General features: G+C 37.2%; 1 protein-coding gene and 1 long non-coding RNA gene across 2 annotated transcripts in view; both read left to right on the plus strand.

Annotated features, from left to right (window-relative positions):
- The window catches only part of LOC134746858 (uncharacterized), a 353,422-nt gene extending 331,487 nt beyond the window's left edge, over positions 1 to 21,935 (plus strand). Inside the window, exon 2 of the long non-coding RNA XR_010128271.1 lies at positions 21,782 to 21,935. This is a non-coding gene — a long non-coding RNA (uncharacterized LOC134746858). The remainder of the gene's footprint in view (positions 1 to 21,781) is intronic.
- LOC134746384 (uncharacterized) lies at positions 14,749 to 15,889 on the plus strand. Its single transcript, XM_063680753.1, has one exon. The coding sequence runs from the start codon at positions 15,204 to 15,206 to the stop codon at positions 15,600 to 15,602; it is 399 nt and encodes a 132-aa protein (XP_063536823.1). The 5' UTR covers positions 14,749 to 15,203; the 3' UTR covers positions 15,603 to 15,889.
- Positions 21,936 to 24,666: the final 2,731 nt, after the last annotated feature.

Genomic DNA, 24,666 nt, shown 5'->3' on the forward strand with positions numbered 1-24,666 from the left:
CTTAAATATCCAGATCATTTTCCTAACTCTACTAGTGATTTGGTCAATGTGAGAATACCAGTTCAAGTGTTGGTCCAAGAGTACACCTAGATTTTTATTTCAGGTACTTTTTCTATAATTGGACAATTACGAGTACAAACAGGAGAGTTAGATTGCTGACACGAGTGAATTTTAAGGTCCATTTGAAAAGTAGGCTGAGTGGAATTTGTTATACTAAAGCAAATATATTTTGTTTTATTCGTGTTTAGTGTTAATAAATTTATCCTTAGCCAATTCGAGATTTTAGCCATACCACTTTCAGCATTGACCTTCACCTCATCCCAAGATTTTTCAGAAAATATAACTGCTGTATCGTCAGCATAGGATAATATGTCAGCTTTAGGAATGGTCATGTCACAGAGGTCGTTTATATAGACTAAAAATAAAGTTGGGCCTAACACGCTTCCCTGGGGCACGCCGTACAGCACGTTCTCATTTTCACTACAAAACTCGCCCAGCTTAACTGCTAGTTTATAGACAGCTCGGTGAATTCTCGTGGATTTATAATGAGTTATTGACCTGTCGACACGGCTGGGGAAATGAACTAGAGTTCTGCCTACGGAGACAGTTATGGTACCGTACTACCGTACCAAATTCAATTAAAATGGAAATTGAAGTTTCACTGATTGCAAATTCCGAAAAAAGCTTCATTTTCATATAAATCATAGCCAAACTCATGTTAGTAGAGATTGTTGTCACGTTTTCATAACACCCTAATTTTCTGCCATAAGTACTTCAAAGATGAGCATCAGGGAACAAAATATCAAAATGTAATCAATTCTCGTATTCATCCACCGTACCTGTAAATACAAGGGGTGATACGTGATACTGATATAACAATCTTACCAAGACTAGATGAGTTTTACGGTCCGGAAAACCAGTATATGTGAAATTTTCGATTACACATGATTGCAACAGGTCATGTGCTAGTTTTTACTGATTATTTGATTCACTTGTACTCTGGAAGAAATAGAAATACACGACATGTAAAACAACCAGGAACGCAAATTCTGTTCACGTAACGTAGCCTCATCGATAGATACCAAGAAACCGTCGTACCTACTTTATTCAAAATTGGACAATATGTTACTGAAATAAGGCTACTTTTATAATGATAAATTTAGACCCGCCATAAAACAAATTTTAACTGAGCACGCGGTGGTTGAATCGAATTTCAAAAGCTTTCCAAACTTTGCTGAAATATTAAAATCCGATGAGACATTTTTTATTTATGGATTATGCCTGTTTTTTTGAGTGCATTGTAGCGCCTTGTATAAATAAATAAGTAGCGATACAACGAGGAAATGCCGCCAGCATCCTTGGCGCAATGCCTCAAGGACCTATTTTAGATTTAAGCTAGTTATTAATTTAGTTTAGTAGTACCACTGTATATATCAAAAATTATAAATAAATGTTTTTTACAATAAGTAGCTATTTACTATGTGTAGGTAATTTAAATATTGGGTTTAGTTTTCTGTAGGTACTCCAGTAATATTTTGTTAGGAATTTGATCTTCTTAGGGTTCCGTACCCAAAGGGTAAAAACGGAACCCTATTACTAAGACTCCACTGTCTGTCTGTCTGTCTGTCCGTCTGTCACCAGGCTGTATCTCATGAATCGTGATAGCTAGACAGTTGAAATTTTCACAGATGATGTATTTATGTTGCCGCTATAACAACAAATACTAAAACCAGAATAAAATAAATATTAAAGGGGGGCTCCCATACAACAAACGTGATTTTATTGCCGTTTTATGCCTAATGGCTGGGTTTTTTTATTACTTCGTGCTTACAGGGGACATTTCATTTTGAGTTCATACTTCTTTTTATTTTTCCTACTCACTGAATTTTAATATTTTTATAAATTCCGATTATATATTCCGATCTTAATAAAAGAAAATAAGTAACACATTTCCATACATAGGAATTTTAATATTTTTCCTACTCACTCACATGTTATTCCGATCTTAATAAAAGAAAATAAGTGACACATTTCCATACAGTATATGTATTTCGTTCCTTCCTTTCCGTTGCCGCCATTAAAGTATAAAAAACGGTAACGGAATAGAAAATAAATCGTGAAACACATTTTAGTAGGATTGAAAGACCTTGTGAAAATAAGAATATCATAAAAAAAGAAATAAAAAAAAGTGTTGTGGACAACTTTCAATAAAATGTTATACAAATCAATTTGATGTTTCACAAAAAGTAGCTGATTTGACTTAAAATGACACTGTGATGGAAAATAATTTCCTTATATAGGAGGTCAAACAAGTTTGTCAGTACCAAAAGGCGCAAAATTCAAATTTTCTATGGGACCATTACCCTTCGCGCCTACATTTTTTAAATTGTCGCTTTATCTACTGACGCAAATGGCTTGACAGACTATACACAACCTCTGCCAACGTTTCAATTTATCTCGGTAAATATTTACTCATCTAAATAAGAAACCATCTGAATTTGCACAAGAAAATAAGAACATTTTTGTTAATACTTGCCAACATCCGTTTCAGTTTGATATCAAGTGTCAAACGCTGTCAGTAAACAATATGCTTCCGGGAAATCACTGAACATAGTGAACATGGAATCGTCGTTTAATTCTCTCTTCTTCATTCAGAATAAGGAACAAAGAAGTCAAACAATATCGTTGTCAACTAAGCCAATGAGGGCTATCGTTTTTTTGCTCACCAGTTGGCGCCTTTGTTCAATCAATCTTTAAGTAGTATGGCTCCATCGGTACTGTCGATGATTTCGCCAACGTCAAAGATTTTTTTCAGCCAGTGTACGGTTGTAGCATCTCATACCTGGGTCCTAACTCCCAGTCCTTACTCCCACGGGCTGATGCTCTGGATTCTCCAATCGGCTATAATTCCTTAACGCTTTTGCCTTGTCTTCCTGTCTGATTCTCGTCTTCCAAATTACTCTCTGAAACTTTTGATTTAAAATGTTTTACTTTCTGGCTACCATTTCCAATTCTCCCTAAACTCCTTCTACCCTAATACGGCCCTGACCCGTCCGGTTACTTACCTTGCTGTTTTTCTAATCACTTCATGTTTTTATAATGATTTCAAAGCTAATCGACCTAAAATTCACTATAAATTTTCCTTGACATATTTGTTTCTTTGTTTTGACATAATCCGTCAAACTAATAATTTACTCTAAATTCTTTAGCATGAAGTTTAGGTCGTATAGTTTTCAAGTAGTTTGTTCTAAATTTTACCTAAAAATTGTTACTGGTGAACAAATATTTTCAAATATTTTCAAAATTAATAACGAAGTAAAGAAGAATTCTAGAAAATGTTATTGCTAGCTATATAAGCGGCCCAGCGGACATCTGAATTCAGTTTGCTTCTAGTTCCCAACAAAGGAACATCAGTTGTAAGGGTCCGTGCGGGGCCAAGCCAGGCCCCGCACCATCAAGAAACCCTCGATCGCGCTCCTTAAAAGGTTACCTGTGTTCCTGACGAAGTCTGGCGCTCTCTGCACGCACCCAAGTCCGGTGGTGCTTTGCGGTTGCTCTAGCGGAGCGCCTCGTCTCCTAGGCGCGCGCTATCGGCGCGCCTCGCCTCAACAGGCGCGTGCTGTCACCGCGCCTCGCCCGCTATCGGCGCGCCTCGCCTCAACAGGCGCGTGTTGTCACTGCGCCTCGCCTCTTTGAAGAGCGTGCTTATCAGCGCGCCTTACCCAGCGCGCCTTACCGTGCGCGCGCTATCAGCGCGCCTTACCCAGCGAGCCTTACCGTGCGCGTGCTATCTGCGCGCCTTACTGTGCGCGTGCTGCCAGTACGCCTCACCTTTGCGCGTGCTATCTGCGCGCCTTACCTTTGCGCGTGCTATCTGCGTGCCTTACTCTTGCGCGTGCTATCTGCGCGCCTTACTGCGCGCGTGCTACCAGCGCGCCTCACCTTGCGCGTGCTATCTGCGCGCCTTACCTTTGCGCGTGCTATCTGCGCGCCTTACTGTGCGCGTGCTACCAGCGCGCCTCACCTTGCGCGTGCTATCAGCGCGCCTATCCGTGTGCGTGCTCCTGCCTTGCGCGTGCTATTAGCGCGACTATAAACTTTATTTTATTCTTTTTGTAATTTAAACCATCTGTAGCGTGTCATATTTAGACAATTAGCCGATAAATAAAGAACCTACCCCTGTTATATCTATCTTTTCCTTTCTACCTCCTCACTCCCAGCTCCGTTACTCACTCCTCCAATATACGTGGAGGAGGGAGTAACGTGACAGTTTTGGCGCCCAACTTTTAAATTTACCGGCTTTCTTAACCCTCTAAATTCTAAATTATAGACAGAATCCGTGTCTTTAAATTTTAAATAACTTTTCGGCCTCTTTCTGTTTAATTTTCTATTTCCTTAGTCAATATGGCACGTTTTTTTAGATTATCTTATTATAGCAATCAGACTAGATAGCTACTTTTTTTATCACTTTTATTTCTAATGATGTATTTTTTATAGGTCTTTAACTTTATAATAATTGTACTTCTTTTACTCTGCAGCTCAGCCCGTCCTCGTCCTCCCCTTTTTTCTTCTTCAAGCTCGTTTTCATTCTTCATTAACTTCCATTTTACATTTCTTTCATTTTGTGTGAGTGTTTCATCTGTAGATATTTCTTCATATTCTCGGGTGGCTTAATAAGCCAGGTGCCCTTCTTTTTCTTTTCTTCACCTTGCAGAGCGGTAGTCCAACTCTGAAGAAAAAAATAAGCCTTATGGTCAAACACTACTTTTCTTTTTACTCTACTGTGGTAGGTCTACCCCAACCACAATCTAAGTAGGCTCTACCCCTACTCTCTATTCTCGTCGGCTCTAAACCGACTAGAACTTGTACATAAACTTATCTTCGCGGAGCGGCTGACTACTCCCTTAAAATAAGCCTTAGGTCGTTCATTATTATCTTATTATCTTTTCCAGTGGAGCGGCTGACTACTCCCTTCTATAAAGAAGCCTCAGGTCATAGCGAGGACTTCTTAGGAGTGTGCGTCATAGAGCGTGAACCACATCCCCTTCCTTTGCCAGAGATTTATGAATGCGTGATTATGACAGGAGATGTATGAGTGCAGGGAAGTTCCTCGATCTATTCATCTTCTTCTCCATTATATCACTCATCCTCTCGTTCCATTTATTCATCCCCATTAACGAGCTTGCTCTTTCTTTCTTCTGACTTACTGACTTACCTACCCACTTAATTACTTACCTACTTACTTACTTACTTACCTACTTACCTTACTTCCTTTACTTTCCCCTAAACTTAACTCTTCACAAAAAAAAAACTTTTCCGTTTAAGATTACGACAAAGTTTTTTTTTCCGTGGTTTTTGGGGTAATGTAGCATCTCATACCTGGGTCCTAACTCCCAGTCCTTACTCCCACGGGCTGATGCTCTGGATTCTCCAATCGGCTATAATTCCTTAACGCTTTTGCCTTGTCTTCCTGTCTGATTCTCGTCTTCCAAATTACTCTCTGAAACTTTTGATTTAAAATGTTTTACTTTCTGGCTACCATTTCCAATTCTCCCTAAACTCCTTCTACCCTAATACGGCCCTGACCCGTCCGGTTACTTACCTTGCTGTTTTTCTAATCACTTCATGTTTTTATAATGATTTCAAAGCTAATCGACCTAAAATTCACTATAAATTTTCCTTGACATATTTGTTTCTTTGTTTTGACATAATCCGTCAAACTAATAATTTACTCTAAATTCTTTAGCATGAAGTTTAGGTCGTATAGTTTTCAAGTAGTTTGTTCTAAATTTTACCTAAAAATTGTTACTGGTGAACAAATATTTTCAAATATTTTCAAAATTAATAACGAAGTAAAGAAGAATTCTAGAAAATGTTATTGCTAGCTATATAAGCGGCCCAGCGGACATCTGAATTCAGTTTGCTTCTAGTTCCCAACAAAGGAACATCAGTTGTAAGGGTCCGTGCGGGGCCAAGCCAGGCCCCGCACCATCAAGAAACCCTCGATCGCGCTCCTTAAAAGGTTACCTGTGTTCCTGACGAAGTCTGGCGCTCTCTGCACGCACCCAAGTCCGGTGGTGCTTTGCGGTTGCTCTAGCGGAGCGCCTCGTCTCCTAGGCGCGCGCTATCGGCGCGCCTCGCCTCAACAGGCGCGTGCTGTCACCGCGCCTCGCCCGCTATCGGCGCGCCTCGCCTCAACAGGCGCGTGTTGTCACTGCGCCTCGCCTCTTTGAAGAGCGTGCTTATCAGCGCGCCTTACCCAGCGCGCCTTACCGTGCGCGCGCTATCAGCGCGCCTTACCCAGCGAGCCTTACCGTGCGCGTGCTATCTGCGCGCCTTACTGTGCGCGTGCTGCCAGTACGCCTCACCTTTGCGCGTGCTATCTGCGCGCCTTACCTTTGCGCGTGCTATCTGCGTGCCTTACTCTTGCGCGTGCTATCTGCGCGCCTTACTGCGCGCGTGCTACCAGCGCGCCTCACCTTGCGCGTGCTATCTGCGCGCCTTACCTTTGCGCGTGCTATCTGCGCGCCTTACTGTGCGCGTGCTACCAGCGCGCCTCACCTTGCGCGTGCTATCAGCGCGCCTATCCGTGTGCGTGCTCCTGCCTTGCGCGTGCTATTAGCGCGACTATAAACTTTATTTTATTCTTTTTGTAATTTAAACCATCTGTAGCGTGTCATATTTAGACAATTAGCCGATAAATAAAGAACCTACCCCTGTTATATCTATCTTTTCCTTTCTACCTCCTCACTCCCAGCTCCGTTACTCACTCCTCCAATATACGTGGAGGAGGGAGTAACGTGACACGGTAAATAAAATTATGGGCCTCTAGGGCTCTAGCCAGACACGGTTAGAGGTAGAAATACCAAATGCTCTTAGAGCACGACGTTGTTCGATAGTTATTGTTGTTGTTGTCTCGTAAAACCGATAGCTGGATTTTACGAGAAGCACGTGGACTACCGGCCGTTGACTCCAAAATGGTGGTTAAACACGCTTTGAGATTAATTCTCCGTTCACTGCACACTACCAAATTAGATTACTGTATAATAAAGCTATCGATATTACACTTTAAACAATATTAATGAACAAAAAATAAAGGAATTAATCACGAGGCTACTATCAAGATGGCGTTCGAACCGGAAGTCCGGCGCCTCTGTTGATGGTGGTCCAAAAGACTTATGAACAGCTGTCAGTCATTGAAGTGACAAGTGACATTTGACATTTCGAACTATGGAAAAGACCACCTCTACACTAGCGCCCCTAGCGGTTAAGTCATACGCGTTAGCCCTCATTGCTTCCTTGATAATAATATATAATTTCTTTATTCAGATACTTAACTAGGATCCATTGGGGTTAGGTACATAGTGACTTATCTATTGTTAATATTTAAAATACTTAATAAATTAAATTAATGACATTAAAATTTACAATAAACTAATTTAATAAAATTAAAATTCACAATAAATTAAATCAATTAAATTAGAACTCACAAATCAATAAATAAAATCAATTAAATTAAATTTTACACAATTAACTACCCATGATCATTAACTTATTAATGTGTATGTGCATGGGAGAATCAGGCTTTCCTACAAACACTTTTAGGATGCCGTTAGAGCTGCTCCGCATCCTACTGACTAGCGATATAAACACGCTTTCGTTTGGAGAGAATTATATAAACTTTTATATGAAGAAACGTGAGAAAACTCATTTTTCCCTTGGACACAATAATTGAGTCGCTTAACTTCAAACTCGGGTAAATCCAGATGGATTTACTGGCAGATGTCAGTATGCGATTTTGGTATTAAGAAAAGGTAATAGGGTAGATATTTGCTAAGAGGGTCGAATGGACAATTGTACTGTTGACATTATGTTTTATTTCCAAAAATGTCGGTGTGTGTCTACGCATTCTTTGCTGCTACTTTACGAGTACCTAGCTAGTAAAATACCCACCAGGAAATTTAGTAGTAATGGGCACCGGATTGGGCAGTATAAGATGTGTAGTATCATCTCAGGAAAATCGTATCCCGTACGTCAGCAAAATAAGATGGCGCTGTAGAGCGCATACCATCTATCCTATATATTCTCTTTGTTAGGTATTACTTAACGAGTTTCAAGCGTACTGCGGCGCCAACTGAAGTATTTTAAGATTGTAATCTTAATGTTAGTTATAAAATGGGTTAAATTAAAGCTAATCAAACCCTTAAATTGAACAGACTACACATATTGTTTTCAGACAGAAAAATCGCACAACAGAGGATCTCCCACAACGTTGTATTTAGCGCCATCTATGCGATGGACACCGAATGTTTCAGGCAACTCACCCTAGTACCTCACCAAGCTCTCTCAGTTATGGAGCGAACGTAAACCATTGTGGCGTAGTAAACTAGCCAAACGAAGACAGATGGTAAATATGTAGTTACGTTAATTGCCTTCATTGCAAAGATTTACGACCACATTGGTGAAGTGGTTATTTTCAGCATCAAACAGAGCCCAATTCGACTTGTTCGGAATGACTTGTAACAACATGACTACTAGAGTGTACACTTTTATGAACAAATAAAACATTTTTAAATTTGCTCTTTCAAAGTTTAAAAATGCATCATTCGCGTCATAAAAACAAATTTCATTCCTCAAAATAGGGTCAGAGGACAAAGGGTACAAACATGCCCACAAACATACATATAGACTTTTAAAACTATCTCCATCCCGATAATTGAGTAAAAATGTCCATATTTTTGACTAGGTCCAATTTTGTCCAACATATTGAAAAAGACTTAGCATCAATTTGCGGGCATGTCTAACCCGTAGAATCAGTAGCCAGAATGGCATAAACGAAACCTTATAGTTAGTCATAGTCATAGTATTTATTCATGAACAATACAGAATTGTGTTTAAAAATACATGAAGAGGGGGAAAAAAACAACAAAGAACTTATGAAATATACAACTAGACAAACGAATATCAATCTAAAATTTAACCACACACTTAAAACTAAACAAAAACAAGTAAATCAATACATGAGGCTAAACAAAATCGAACACTTTATCTATACTAATCTATAGTATAAAAACAGCCTCTCAATAAAAACTGATTAATTTGTGTTTAAAGATATTACTTTTTAAGATTGTTTTAAGTTCTACAGGTAGTTTAACGGCCTGGTGTCTTGCACAGTGTTCCTCTATTTTTGATGATGGACGGGACGGAAATTAACTTTTATATTTTTGGTGCGCTACACTACGCAACTCCTGTCCCTCCTCAGTTTCAAATCTTGAGCTATGGTTAACGAGATCCGTGAGCAATACAAGCACATATTCACAGACTAGGTGCCGTAAGGATACCAATTTAAGTTTTTCAAAATACTGCCTGCAAGAGGTCCGTTGTGGGATGCGAATCACGATTCTAATCACTCTTTTTTGAGCGACTAGCTCTATTGATGTTGTACTGGAAGCTGTTTCCCCATAGCATAATACTGTACCTCAACTTGGACTCAATTAGAGCATGATAAGCTATTTTAAGATGTTCTATATTAATTTCATCTTTGCGTTCTCAATAACACCACGTCATCACCGTTTGTCCATTCGCCCCTGTCTGTCCGTATGTCGCGGCCATTTTACTCGGAAACTTACGAGTATAAGCTATATTTTAATCAAATTTGAAACCTTGGTGTATTTTGTAAACCGCTACTTTAGTTTAGAAGTTATATAACATTTTACAAAAATATATATTTGGGAAGGGGGCATTACATACATGTAACTTAAAGATATATTTTAAATGTAAAATTAACGTGAGGCATATTGTTCTTCCAAATAACTAATCTTCTTATTATTTAAAACGACGTAAGAGCTGCGGAGATACGCCCTTTTGCTTGTAAATATTTTCAATACTAAATGTAAATGTTTTCTATATTGTTTTCTTATGGTTAGATATGAGGATATTAGGTATAAATTGAAATTTTACAACAAAATTAGGAACGGTGTCGTATCTCGAGAAGTCCAAAAATGACTGAAATGTAATGATGTGATAAATTTTTAGAATCCGCTCAAAAAGCCCTTTTATTTAATACCACACACGACAGGTTTCTGAACTACGTTTTATTAATACGAAAAAAGATGTAACTCCTCTCCTATTTTTTTTTTGGTGCTACGTGTCAAATTGATTCAAATGGCCTAAAGATCAATCGTACCGAACACAATTTGCAGCGTTTTTTGGCGTACCGCTAGCACTATAGGTATTAGGTACCTTTCTACTCTTCCTAATTATGCATATCATAATTAGCGTTTACCCTGCGTTTACCAGCGTCAATTGTGGCAGTTTCATAAAAGTTGCAGTATGTAATTAGTTACTATAGTAACCCGCTTGTAAAACAAGCAAGCCACCGCGGCATTTGATAGACGCCTAGTGTCCAGAGGGCTAACCGCGAACCATGTTCGACGTGTTGCCTCTCTGTAGCACTTGTAAATTCGTACGTAAGTGTGACAGGGAGGCAACACGTCGAACGTGGTTCGCGGTAGGCCCTCTGAATCGTAAGACAAGTATACATATACCCACCAATAAAACGTTAATGAGGTTAAAAACGCAAAGCAATGGCGCTGCCGTGAAAAGGTCCCAGTGACAGGTGACTTCGTAAATTGAACGCCAGATTTTAATTTAAAAAACCGGGCCAAGCGCGTATCAGACCATGCATAGAGTTTCGTACCCTCATGCGCTACCTTCAACCAAAAGGGTGTAATTATCTTAGCGGCACTTACAATTTTATATTAAAAAACTATAAAAACGGATTGACCATTAATGCTCAAACTAATCGCAGGCACATTGTTCTGGGCTTCAGGAGCAATTATTTCTAAAAATATCGACTTAATAGAGACTACCACCAAGCTTACGTACTTACATAGGTACAGGCTTTCAAAATTATCTAAGTCTAGGTCTGGAGTCTAGACATTGCTTACAGCTATTGCAATCATTCGCCGCCTGAATTTGAACTTGCGAGCACAGAGATTTACAAACACAGATGTGTCATATTCATAAGTCATATTATGACGTTATAGAGTTAATTTTTCAGTGTTATTCTTAATACAGTCAAATTCTAGTATTAAGATTGTAATATGTAAAACATAATAATTACTTATGTGCCCAGGCTACTTATGGGCTTATACTTAATATGGGCTTAGGTGCTATTAAATAAACCTCGCAAAATGTATCACACTACCTCCTTCGCGCAAGAGGACAGATGATTGATGTGAAGTAGACCAGACAATGGGACTCATGTTTCCCCGAAATGCTTAACTACATAATTTCTCGAAAAAAAAAACAATCCTGTAGATGAGAGGTCTTACTTAATCCTCATATTGACAGTGATCATTAGGAGTGACCATCGATCATCTTACTTTTGCACCTAAAGATCTTCACAACGACCGGCCGTGTGTTGTTCGTACAATTCCCTGCAATCGTGACTAGACCGCCAGTCCACCTCGTTACTAAGGGCTATCTCTTATCATGTCTCCCACTGCCACCACGCTAAAAACTTTCTGTACAAGCGGCCATCGACCAACAAGTAATGTGCCCCGACCAACCTTGAATTTCTTGTGGGTTTATCTATTTTTAATTCGATTTCGCATTTATTTTGCAGCAAACACGTACAAAATACTTGCCTTCTTACACAAATCTCTGTCTACGATATACTCTGCCGCGTATCGTCACACAGACCAAACGGGAAACCAGAACCAATCCGGTGCAGATGACAAAGCATGTCTGTCTCAGGAATGCCTTGCAATGCATGTGTCGCCAATCCAATCCCGAAATACCCGTCAATACCCAAATCTAACCTTTAACTCCACAGGTAACGATTCATTTTCCCTTGCAAGCTGATCATCTTTGCACCAACAGCTCTCAAATTCCGATTGTAATGAAATCGCTGAAGTACTTACTTATGATGACTCTCAAACGACTTTGTTGCTAAAACTAGACGGATCAAGTTACATCAGCTCCTACCAGTAGCCAGCTAACTTAATTAATTTCAAAGTTGTGTTCCGTAAAGAGGAATCGCCAAAGCTCTTATAAATGTACCTATTTTAAAGCTAATTATTTTATAAAAATATTTTGATTTGTGCTCTTTCAATTAGAAACGCTAATATTTATATAAACTATAGGTTGAAATATGTATGTAGATGTCATATATGTATATGAAAGAAAAAGTGACCAAGGCCTCCAGTGCCCAGGGCTGGAATCGAACCAGCATCCTCTGCAGTCGCGTCACGCCTCAACCACTCGGTCACCCGAGTCATGAGCTCTTTAGTGTATGACATCTATTTCGGTTTATCAAGCATATTTTGTCAAAAGTCGCGCGACTTCATACATCAAGCGCGACTTCAGACATGACGTCGCGTCAGACGTGCTCAGCCTTTTCTTAAGCTGGCAATAATGAATCTTTAACATAGTATACGAAAAAATCCGGACAAGTGCGAGTCGGACTCGCCCACCGAGGGTTCCGTACTTTTTACTATTTGTTGTTATAGCGGCAACAGAAATAGGGCTCCGCAAAGCCTCTGTTGGGGCTCCGCGAGAATACTTGTGTGAATAATAAGAAAAAAAACAGCACTTCTAGAGGTATATCTGGTGAGGAACGATTTTTTTTTAATTTGGGGCTCCGTCAAATATTTCGCTTTCCAAAAAGGTTCCGTCACCAAAAAAGTTTGAGAAACGCTGGTCTAAGGTTAAGGTATAATTTTTGATTTAGATTTATCTCATTTATTCATGTTACAAAGCAGACGAATTTACAAAGTCCTTTTTAAATATAAACTATGTGGTTTTCTCGTTGAAAGAGGTCTCTTTCCCTGTGGTTTAATGGATTTGCAGAAACACTTAGTTCCGATCAACGATCAACGACCCTACGAAAATCCACTCGGATTCCCGAGTCCATGAAATGAAATGAAATGAAATGAAATGAAATATTTATTTGCTTAAACATGGTAATTACATACAGATGTTATAAATTAATTGATTTAGTATCACATGTTAAGCCAAAAAATGGCATGCAAATTTAAAACTAAATAAGAACTTTTATTACAATTTCAAAATTAATATTGAAAAACTTTATTAAAATGATTAATATAACATCCAAGTCACATATTTTTTTTATAACAAATCAATAAAGTTTAATAGTACATACATTCAAGTATATTATTTAATAATCCATTAAGTATTATAATTATATCTAGTCTAGTGTCTAGTAAACAGAATCAGTCAGAAAATCGTTTAATGAGTAAAAGCATTTGTCTTTTAGCCATTTGTGTAATCTGGTGGTAAATAATTTGTCAGGTAATTGTCTGATTTCATATGGCAACTTATTGTACACAAGAATACTCATTACATAGCAGTTTTTTTTAAATAAAGAGGTGTTACATAGGGGCATTTGTAGCTTAAATTCATCCCTGGCTCTTAATCTATTGTTAGTAGATGACGGTTTAAAATAAAGTGGAAGTTTCCGTACAATGCACCCTAATTCTAGTATGTAAGTACATGTCAAATAAGGTTAGCAGTCCATTCGACCCACACACTCCATTCGACCATTCGGACCATTCGGTCGCGCGTTTTCCTTTTGATTCAGCAACCGTGCCGTGTCCCCTAATCGTAAATATAAATAAACGTTATTATATCTTCTTTTAAGATTTAGGTATTTGTGATAACTTTGATAAGAGCGTTTTTTATTGTTCATAAATTCTTAAGATATCCAAAAATTAAATATATTTAAACGGGTCACTGACGTATTTTATAAGACGAAGATTGCTCGACAAGTTTCGCTCCATAACGAGGAGCTTCAACGGGAAACACGATAGCGGACCGACCATTATTTAATATCTCTGTGTCTCACGGAAGTTTTGTTAGTAAAATTTCCAGAAATTGTTTAGGTTTATTCCTTTTTGAGCGGCATTTTGAGCTAAACTACGGACGTATGGACAGCAAACAAAGGGGCAGTCACCTTCAGACTTAACCAAACGATGAGAGTTGCTCATTAAATACGGAACTCTAAAAAGGCAAAGTAATTATTACTTATGGTATTTTTAAAAACAGCCAGGTGATAATAATTAACTTATTTTAAAAATACCCTAAATAAAGATAGCTACCTATATCATTCATTACCTCTGCAATACGATATGAACACAACTTATTATTAACGACAAAACAGATATTTGAGATTTAAACAACAAGCAGACAAAAGAAATGTTCTCTTGGGAGAGTCGTATCTTAAAACAATCAGGTATTGAAGAAAATATCTGCTATAGTTAGTTAGACTGTTGTCTACGTTTTTTATAAATACACGGCCGGCAAAAATATTTAAACCATGAGCAGTATGAATTTTACTCAGTTGCAAGTGTTACGCATCAACTTTGATAAAACCACACACACGTACACACGCAAATTGCACCTGTAGTTCACTATGTTCGACAGTTCCTGCAGGTACATACATAGTATATAAGCCCGGCAGTATTGATTTTTACAATTTATGTACTTAGTTTACCTACTTGTATATAGCGGACTGAAATGTCCGTGAAACGATGAGCTCGGATGCGAATTTATTTTTAACTTCGTTTTTTCATCGCCCGCAATGCGAAATTTAGTCTTTTTGGTACGTGACTAGGTTAAATAAATTTATTGCAATGCATGTTCAATAAACATGTGTTAAGTAACCTATGTGTTAGGGAGTTGTTGTTATCTTAATCCTTATGTAGTTTGAAACAGAAATGTTCGGCGTTAGCCACCAGGCGCTCCCTGTTCCATCAATTTACAGGGTTTAGTTACATAGATTAGGAAGGCAGGCTTTGTTTACACCGAGCTAAGTCGATAGAAGCCGCGTCGAGACGAAGCACGGGGAATCCACCTGAAGTCGGGCAGATGCGAGGCAGCTGCCGGCCCGGCCGGTACTGTCCCCCCCGCGCGCACCCGCACCCCGCCGGCCCGCGCAATCGCGGCTAACAGTTTTATTTCACCGAATAAACTTTATCAAACAAAGCGTGCATGCCCCGCGCCCTGCAACTGGTCGCCCAGCTGTTCCCGGTGCAGCTGCCGTCGGCGTCCCGCTCGCGCGCGCCCGCCGCCGCGCCGCCGGAGAGGGACGGACGGCGCCCGTGTAATTGCGTCGAAGCCCTTCAATTCCCTGTGCACGGCCCATTCGCAGTCTGCATCCTGACGCCGGCAGGCACGCGATGACTAGCAAGCGCAAACGCGATTGTGACGAAACTGACGAGATGCGGGTGAAGCGGCAGCGGCGGCGTAAGCGGTCGCGCAGCGAGCCGCTGCTTCATGACTCTGAGAGTGCGGAGAAGAGACAGGCGCTGAAGCGGCTATTCGGGCGGATTTGTTCGGTGGAGTTGGACGACACACAGCGCGAGGAGGAGGCGCGCGGTGACTTTAACGACGAAAACGAGGACCCGCTGCTGGACTCTGTGCCGGTGGACATGGATCCCGAGCAGCTCGGGTTCCTGGTGTGCGCGCAGGAGACGCTGCGGTTCCTGCACCGGCGGGGCATCCCCATCGAGCACCCCGTGTTCGCGCGGCTGCGCTCGCGGCTGCTCCGCGGGATCGACGAGATGGCGGTGGCCTGAGTGTTGCTGGGCCCGGAGCCCTCCAAAACCTAATCTTCACGCCCGCTCGGACTCTTCAGTGTTTATTTAATGAGTGTACGTCAGTGTTACCTACAAAACATTCCTATGCCGGGCTCCGGTTAGTGCTTAAGGAAAAAGCCGTAAGGCTGAAAATTGCTAATCGAAGCAACAGGTGGCCCAATGGCCTAATCTAGTCACTACCTAGTCAAAGTTTACGAATTATAATTGTTAAGCAAATCTCTATTGTGTATCGAATAAAGCGACCCATTATATGTATTCAGTTATTTATCATTTCTCGATCCTTTTTCAATAAGATTTAAATTCGTTAAATTGAGCTATAGGTATAGTGATGTATATAATTATATCCTAACATAAATGTACGAGTATATTAACAAGATTTAATTTAGCTTTTTGCAAATTTAAGTACGTTAATTGGTTGTGTTAAATAAAAAGAATCCGTATACCAAATTTCAGGCGAAATGATTAATTTGAGTTAACGTTTAATAAAGAATTAAATTGACATGACTTGAACTAAATTAATTGCATGTACCGATTATTTTACAAAGCCTTCTGAGACCCCGCGTACACATTTTTGTACATACATATTTCCAATCTATTCTAAACTTTGATTGAGTAACAGGATTCTAAATTTAAAAACAAAAACTGCAGTGCTAAGTACTGGGTATCATTGGGTTAATTACGCTCCCGCTCAAATGCTACGAGATTACCGATAGATAGGTATATAGTTAGCAAAAGAAAATATAGATATCTTTATGACATTTAATTCAGATTTTAAATTATTTATTAAAACAGTAAATATAAAGTCCATGCATTTGTCGTGATTAGCAACGCAGGCTTCGTCAAGTGGGCACAAAAGCAAATCGGCTACAGGCTTCGTCACGAAGGATTCAGATTTACTTTTACAAAATCACCTAACCCATGAAATGGAATGTTATGCAATAAATCATCACTAAGGGCTTTTCCATTACTTTAATATTAGATTTTTAATTTGGGTCTCATTTGGAATATCAGATCATTTACCTGGATGTCGCTACGAGCGTTACCTATTGGTAAAATGATACGAAAATATTGGTAAATAATAACGAGTCTTTTTGCAATAATTCATTTAATTCCAAGCATTTATTAATATGCTAATTATTGCAATAAATGTTTCCATTTTATTCATAAAATATTTTCTATAAATTGACAGTTTATTATCAACTTAACAGTAAGCGAATACTTGAAGTCCAGAAGAAAAACAATTGCAGTCCTTTTTACGATTGCGCCTTTTTGAAAATCCATAATAAGATAATAACTCATACTGTACGAGTACCATACCTAATTTTAGATATTTAAAAAACAGTAAATATTAGCCTATTTCAGAAAAAAAGTACAATAGGTAGATACTTTACAAAAACTTTAAATAATTACCATAAATACAAATTTAAAAATATATTCATATGGTTTTTTTTTTCTCTGGACTATGGATATTATATTATTATGACAATTAAACTACCTAAATACCGAGTAAATAATATACTTAACTAGACTAGACATACTTTGGTTACGTATAAATAAGAGTATTTTATTTAAAGAGGAAGATCAGACACATTTGCATGCAATACATGGCAATACAAAATCAATAACTACGACTACGTAATATCCATAAGATACAAAAGATTTACTAAACAAGATTTGACTTGAAAAAATTACAGCACGTGACATGAAAAACATACAAAACTAAACCTATGAGTTTTAAACTGCCAGATGCACGTTAACATTTGTGATAAAGACGTTCTTTACCGAGAGCACAGATTAATAAATACATAGTTGCCGAGAGCTAATACAGCCTACTCCATTCATTTCTAAAATGGATTTAGAAAGCTTCCACTTCCACCTACAGTAATTTTTCGATATATTCCAAAAATATAGATGCTAAAAGGCATTTCGTGTTCAGCTCACTTTTAAATCGGCTCAAAAAATGTGAATTTTGATCATGCAACGAAACGAGTAGAAGCCAACTGTTATTAATATAGAATAGAGTACATAATATGTATTTTGAATATGAACGCAAATTGTCCATTAAAATTATGATTTCTGAGGGCTCATATTATTGTTTGAAAATATATTTCTTACATCAGGGCTCTTTGGGTTTATTTGCCCCTAATCCAATAAATTATTCCTCATCAAATTACCCTAATTTGTCCGTTCCCTTACGTTACTTTTAGAATGAACATTTTTGCGTGACGTAGTGGAAACGGAAACTAATATTTCCATATGAAAATTGTTTTTTTGTTTATCTGGATCTCTAGATGGACGGGAAAGAAACAATGTTTTCTTAAACAATCTTACCCGAAAGGAAAGTCTTATTGAGTCACCTGTAAAAATATCTTGCACAACGCGTAAAAATATTGACGCTACGGCTCTATAAATAAGAATATGTCAGATATTTTTACACGCTACGTTGTGTATGATATTATTGCAGGTGCATATACCTTACAAATAGTGTCACAAATAGAGGGGAATGGGGATGGGCATGGGATTTAGGCAGTTTTGAATTATGCCGCTTAAATATTGTAGCTTGGTTACCGGAGGTTTTACGGAAGAGCACAAATATTGGTTGCTTTTAGCTCTACCCTCTAGGTGTATAACTAGAAAAAATGTTAAATTTATAAAACATTTGACTTTGCTGGTTAAGAGACTAAAGTTTGAAATTCGAGAGGTGCAGTAGAGAGCTTATATTTAGTCAGCTATTATATTCCGATAGCTTATCTAATTATTCCTTTTCGTAAAGTATTGAGTTATTTTATTACTAACATTAGAACTATGCTTTGCCAACATTCTTTAAAATATATAGTATAAATCCTTTGTGCACAACATGAGCTACTTATAATAAAGGAAAAACAAAACAGGCAGAATACTGCTATTCAAATTTAAAACTCTAATTATACGGAGTTAAGAGTCTAATTTGTAACTAAGAGCGTCAAGAATTTCAATTATTCCTATTTCTGATCTTCATAAAAGGTAACTTTTATCCGGGCTATGTATTACTCTTTGGTCTAAGATCCGTTATAAGGAATTTTTACAACCGCATCTGTTATTCGATTCAGACCAAGATGTAGCTTTACATAATGTAGTTTGAATTTTTTAAGATGACGGATTTGTAAAAAGAGTTGGTAACTTTTGTACACCTTAAAAAATCAACGAACACATTGAAATATTGCACATGTGTTAACTTAACCAGTAGCTAAATCCCATTCAAAGTATAGATACAATCATCATCTTTAGAAAAAAAGTTATGCCTTTTGACAAACTGGCTTTTCTCTACAGTTAATAATTGCTGAAATATTTTAAAATTTTGCCCGTCTGTCTCCCCAGCCACCAATATCATATTTAATATTGGTGTTATTTGAATGACAGATTAGAAATTATTTTAAATATTTCACTACTTAAATAGTTTCCTGACCATCTGACAGCGACCTATTCGAGTTGTCAAGAATACCAGTGTACATTGATTCTAATTGTTTTTGGGTCAAAAACGTTCCGTCAAACGGGCGTCTTTTCTGTGGACATGATAAAAGTTAACGATTTAAGTATATTTTTATTAAGGCAAAATTAGGCTTTAAAGTATTTATTTTATGATGTCCACAGGAAAGATGCAAAACATTAATTCATACTATTATGTTTTCGACCCTGTTAGAATAATTTATCAGCTGCCAACTCGCCTGTGCGACTCGAGACTCGTCTTACGTTTTAGGTGAATTTTGAGCGTTATAGCGAACATTGCAGCCTTTGTACACGTACTCAATGAGCATTCTGTTGACTTCCTCGTCGACCTCCCCTTTGTCTTGTAGTATCTTGAGCAGAGCTTTGTGCAATTCGTGCGCGGCCAATTTGGGCATCGGCACTTGGGGTGTCGGCGGGGGAGTCAGGTCCGGTATCATTCTGCGAAATATATATATAAGAGTGTAAGTAGGTATAGTAAAAATTGTAGTTATATTATGTTAATAAAAACATAATATAGTATCACTATGTTTATGTACTTTGGACGTAAAAGATAATTAATGTTTTAATTACTATAGATTTCCGCAAAGTAACGCCTGATTATACATTGGACGAAATCAGCGTTGTGGATTGCCATATATATTAGTTTTTATTATAATATATATATAATATTTTTAGTATATTTCTATTTAATAAAACACACGATTAAAGCATGAAATAAAAGTACAGCGACATTAGAGGATCAAAGTAAATAACGCAGTATTTTAATATTCTCCATACAAAAACTGACTTTATTATGCTTTTAATATAGTTTGGATAATGTTGCGTTTTGAAACTATAAATAGCAGTAAGATGACTCATACGCGCAAAAATAAAATTTGAACTGAATAAATATCTCAATCTACAACAATGATTAGGCACGCAGCGTTGTCATTTTATTTAAATAAGTGCCAAATTATTATACTAGCTACTGGCGTGAATATTTTTTTCGCATGCATTATGCCATCCCCGAATAGGTTTTTAACTTGAAATTGGAGTGCTAATTAACTAAAAAAATTGATTTGTGGGACTTTTTTATTAATAGGTGCAAGCTGGATTTAAGTCTGGGTAATTCATCCGGACTTCGCCTCGAGAGATTAAATGATATTTCCTTTTCCCTGGCAGTAGCAAAAAAATTACGGAAAATGATCATAAGAAGCACCTTTATTATAATATATCTCATTATGCGGATAGTGCTAAGTTAATTGGACGGGATTGTGTCTGATCAGGCTGTCTTGCAGGATCAACCGGCATTATGCTCTAATCTGCATCTGTAATGACTACCTTTATGTATCTACGTACATGACCCTATCGCAATACGGCTTCTAATAGCAATTGGTTGATTATTAAGTTTATTAAGTTGCATTATATCACGCTAATTTAACACCGAAAAAGATGCTGAGTTAAATGAAGAGCTAAATGTTCCTTTTAAGGTTATGAAATACTTAGGCGATAAAGATTAATCTTGATTATGGACGTGTCCCTCACGAGTGGTGGATACATTTAGGATCTTCAACATATAAGCCGAAATAGTACTCGCAACGACTATAGGAACATAGGTCTCTGTCTCTACATTAACTGGTCGTGTGTTTTAAATGTTGAATAACTTAATTGGTTTAAACTAAATGAGAAATTCAAATTGCCAGATGAAAGTACCTACGAGAGTCGAGAATTGAGGACATTGTTAACCGAGCCTAATACTATTATTATAAGGATGTATAACATTGCACTGAATAAACATGAAGGCGCCTATAAAAATACCTGACCACCACTAGCTGACGACGCATAATTTATTACTTTATTTATTTCTTTTTTTTATTTTATTTGACAAATTCCCAGTCGGGAAGAAATGACAATTAATTTACCATTCACATCGTCCACTAATCAATGGAGTTACAGCTGATATTCACATTCATAAGCATCATCATACATCCCCATAATCCCTTTACGATATTAGGACTAGAAAAGAACTTAGGCATAAAAATAAACATGTTGCTGACTTGCGGACCATAATTATCAATTATCAATTTTGATCAGCAGTGAACTGAACTTTCCATACAATAAAATATAGCGAACGTTTTAATAGTGACAGATGGATTGGTGCAACGGCGTAGGTAAGTAGGTATAATATTATAACTTAGAAATTGTATAAGTAGCCCGTAGATCAAGTACGCCCTAGAAGTAACGTACATTGGCAGCCTCCATAAAAAAAATGTAAGTACTTTTTAATTTAAAGACATTTTTGTTTTTTGTAATGTATTTATTTAAACTTTATTGCATAAAATACATATATGCAACAATGTACTAATGGCGGACTTAATGCCAAATGACATTTTCTACCAGTCAACCATAATAATAATAATTAATATATAAATAAATAAAAATTGTACTAGTATGTTGTTTTTCTAAATTAATGTCAATTCTTTTTATGTAGGTATATCTGTAATCGTATGTAATATAATCTATTTTATAAGTTAAATTTTATAACATCTGATTATAAAGAATGTTCAATCGATTCCAGTTGCTAATTCATTCTCTTCGACTAAGACTGAAAAGCTAGTGTGTACCTACCTATTATGTGTTATCTTTGCCGCCTGTTCTTTACCTCTACTTGTGTTTCTGTATTTATTTATTAGGTGTGCATTAATAGTTATTTGTTTTACAAGGGGGCAAAGTTGTTGTTTAACCGCTCGTGCTAATATTGATACCCGAGCAAGCGAAAGATTCCAAAATTGAACCACGAGCATAGCGAGTGGTTTGAAAAGTGGAATCTTGAGCGTTGCGCGGATTTCAAGGCACGAGGCTTAAACAGATTTTGCCACCGAGTGAAACACAAAAATCAACCCACAAATCAACACACCACACCAACGCAAGAAAAATACCAACTGTAAAATATCTTATAAAATGAAACCAAATCAAATCCATATGAACGTTATTAAATATTTATCATTCAAAATCATCATTTAAAAGTCAATTCTATCAGCCAACATGCGCAAACAACTCAAAATTTGCATCAGATTACTTTGCCTCACATGTGGATAAAATGCAACTTTCTTATTCGTTTTTGAAGTAATAGCAAGCAAGAGAGCCTTTCGAGCGATTGTGCCGAAAATATCATTTGTATTGTATCTTTATTTAACATTTATATTGCAACGAAACTGCGTCAATAATTGTCTATTTATTTAATTGAAATTCTTGAAAAAAAAACTGAATAACCTAACCGTCATCGATCACTACAACGCAATCCTTACTGAAATACAAATAAGTCATATACATAAATAAATAGAATTATAAACGAGGTTAGACACCTAAAAAAATCCTTATAAAAATTAAAGAAAAACTGTACCTAAAGCTAGTTCAAACTTTATAAACAGATCATAGAATTTTGATCCATTTACACGTAGGTACTCAACAGTGTACACCGCGCCGTGCTAAAAAGAACGTCATATGTGAATGTTTTAACCTACAAACGCTCTTTCACTTATGCTGGGCAGTGTTTTCGTCTGTCTGTAAAAGCTCAACAAAGCTTTATTGCATTGCAGTCGCGTAGCGAATCGACACAACTTTCAACTGTTTCGTGCTACGTGAAATTGGTTTACACGAAGGGTCTATGCTCCAAAGCATACTGCATCTATTCCAACATTTGTTTATTTTCTTCATAAAATAACTGACTGTTAGTAGACAATATCTCGTTTGAATAAGGTTTACGAATGGTAGCAAAATAGATGATGGTGCCTAATATTTTTCAGGTTTTTCTATTGCATGTACGGATCGTTTTTTTTCGTACGCTCTTTAGCCTTAACGGCTTAAATGGATTTTAATTTAACGTGTGATGTATCGTGGGTTAAGCTGCACTTGAACACAGATAATCATCGTGTCAGTTTCTTATTTTTGCGCGCTTCGCTAAGCTAATAATGAAGTGACTGTACACTATTTCGTAGTAAGAGTACAATTTGGACACGGCCGGAAACTGTACACATTATACATATGAGTAATGCGTAGTGTTCCATGATCATAAAAATAATTACTAAAAAAATGTATGAATTTCTAAGAGTAATTCTAATGTAAGAGTACAATTTGGACAAGGCCGGAAACTGTACACATTATACATATGAGTAATGCGTAGTGTTCCATGATCATAAAAATAATTTAGTACAAAAATGGATGAATTTCTATTATTGATAAGTACACCTTGTATTGTATTGTATTGTAGTTCGGGCGATTTTCCGCAACTCGACGACTGGCGCCTATTTTGCGTGACATAAGTACACCTTATAATCTAACTAAGTAAACGAGAGAAATTCTATTTTCTATACTTGTAAATAATACTTTTGAAAATACTCTACGTAAATTATTTAAATCTAAATACACTAGTAAATTTATAATAAACAATTACATTTAAGACAATTATATACACATAAAAATATATATACATATAAATATATAAATATATTACAAGAGCAGCATTATTTTATTTGTATATTTGATAAGTAAGTTGATAACAATATCATGTCTTTGGGAGTTTTATGACATGAATGTGATAGCGCTTGGAATATACTAAACAATCACGAAACATTCATTATATAATAAAAACTATAATAATTTATTTACATGTATTTTGTGAATTGAAATTTAAAAAAAAATACATTTTCCCACTGTGCTTGTCAAATCAATGAGACCTGCCAAGCTCCCTAGCTCACTTGTTGCTCAAGCACCATATGTTCACACACACACATCAAGAAATAATAAAAACTTGAACCCACCTTGCGTCCGCCCCTTAGCGATGAATTCTTGCGCAAACCAGACGTTACACCTTTTGTATCAAGAAAAAACTGCACACACTTCCGAGAGTTCCGAGCTATCAATCGGACGCGAACCGTCGACAAAATGCCACAGAGAGCCCCTGCCACCATTCACTATATTTTTTTAAATAGTTTACAACACCCTAAACAAACAACAATCAACTATAATTCAAAGAATTAAAGTTTGTTTTAGCTTGTATTAGGGATGAATGGGGGTGCATCTGGGAGCCGTCTGGCCCTATTTGACCGATTTACCCCAACATGTGGTGTGGTGGGGGCTTAATCTGTTTAAAGCACGAAATGAATTGGCTGCAAAAGAGACTGATGTTGGTTTCATTTAAAAATAGAATAACAACGTTATTTTGCCCCTTTGTTTCACCGGGAGGCAAATTGCAATGAAAGGACCAATAAATTCTGATTTTTTTGCAAAACTGTGACTTTAATTTAACCTAAGAATTTTCTATCGTGATAGTACTATGCAATATTACTTCACTAGCCTCATCCTGTGACGCCCTCTGCGTAATTTTCTGGGTGAAATATAATCAAATATATAAAATAATGGCATTAATTATAATACCATAATTAATTTTACCCAAATCTATTCAGCCGTTTTTACGTGAATAATAAACATAATAAAGATTTAAACAAATAAACTATGAAGTTTATAATGCTGTCAGGAGTACGAGTATTTGTCTTGAAATGAAGTAGATATAAAGGAA

This window comes from Cydia strobilella, chromosome 13 (genome assembly GCF_947568885.1).
Source record: "Cydia strobilella chromosome 13, ilCydStro3.1, whole genome shotgun sequence".
NCBI lineage: Eukaryota > Metazoa > Arthropoda > Insecta > Lepidoptera > Tortricidae > Cydia > Cydia strobilella.

Coding starts and splice junctions, on each gene's coding strand:
- LOC134746384 (XM_063680753.1), top strand. CDS start 15,204: ATGACTAGCAAGCGCAAACGCGATTGTGACGAAACTGACGAGATGCGG.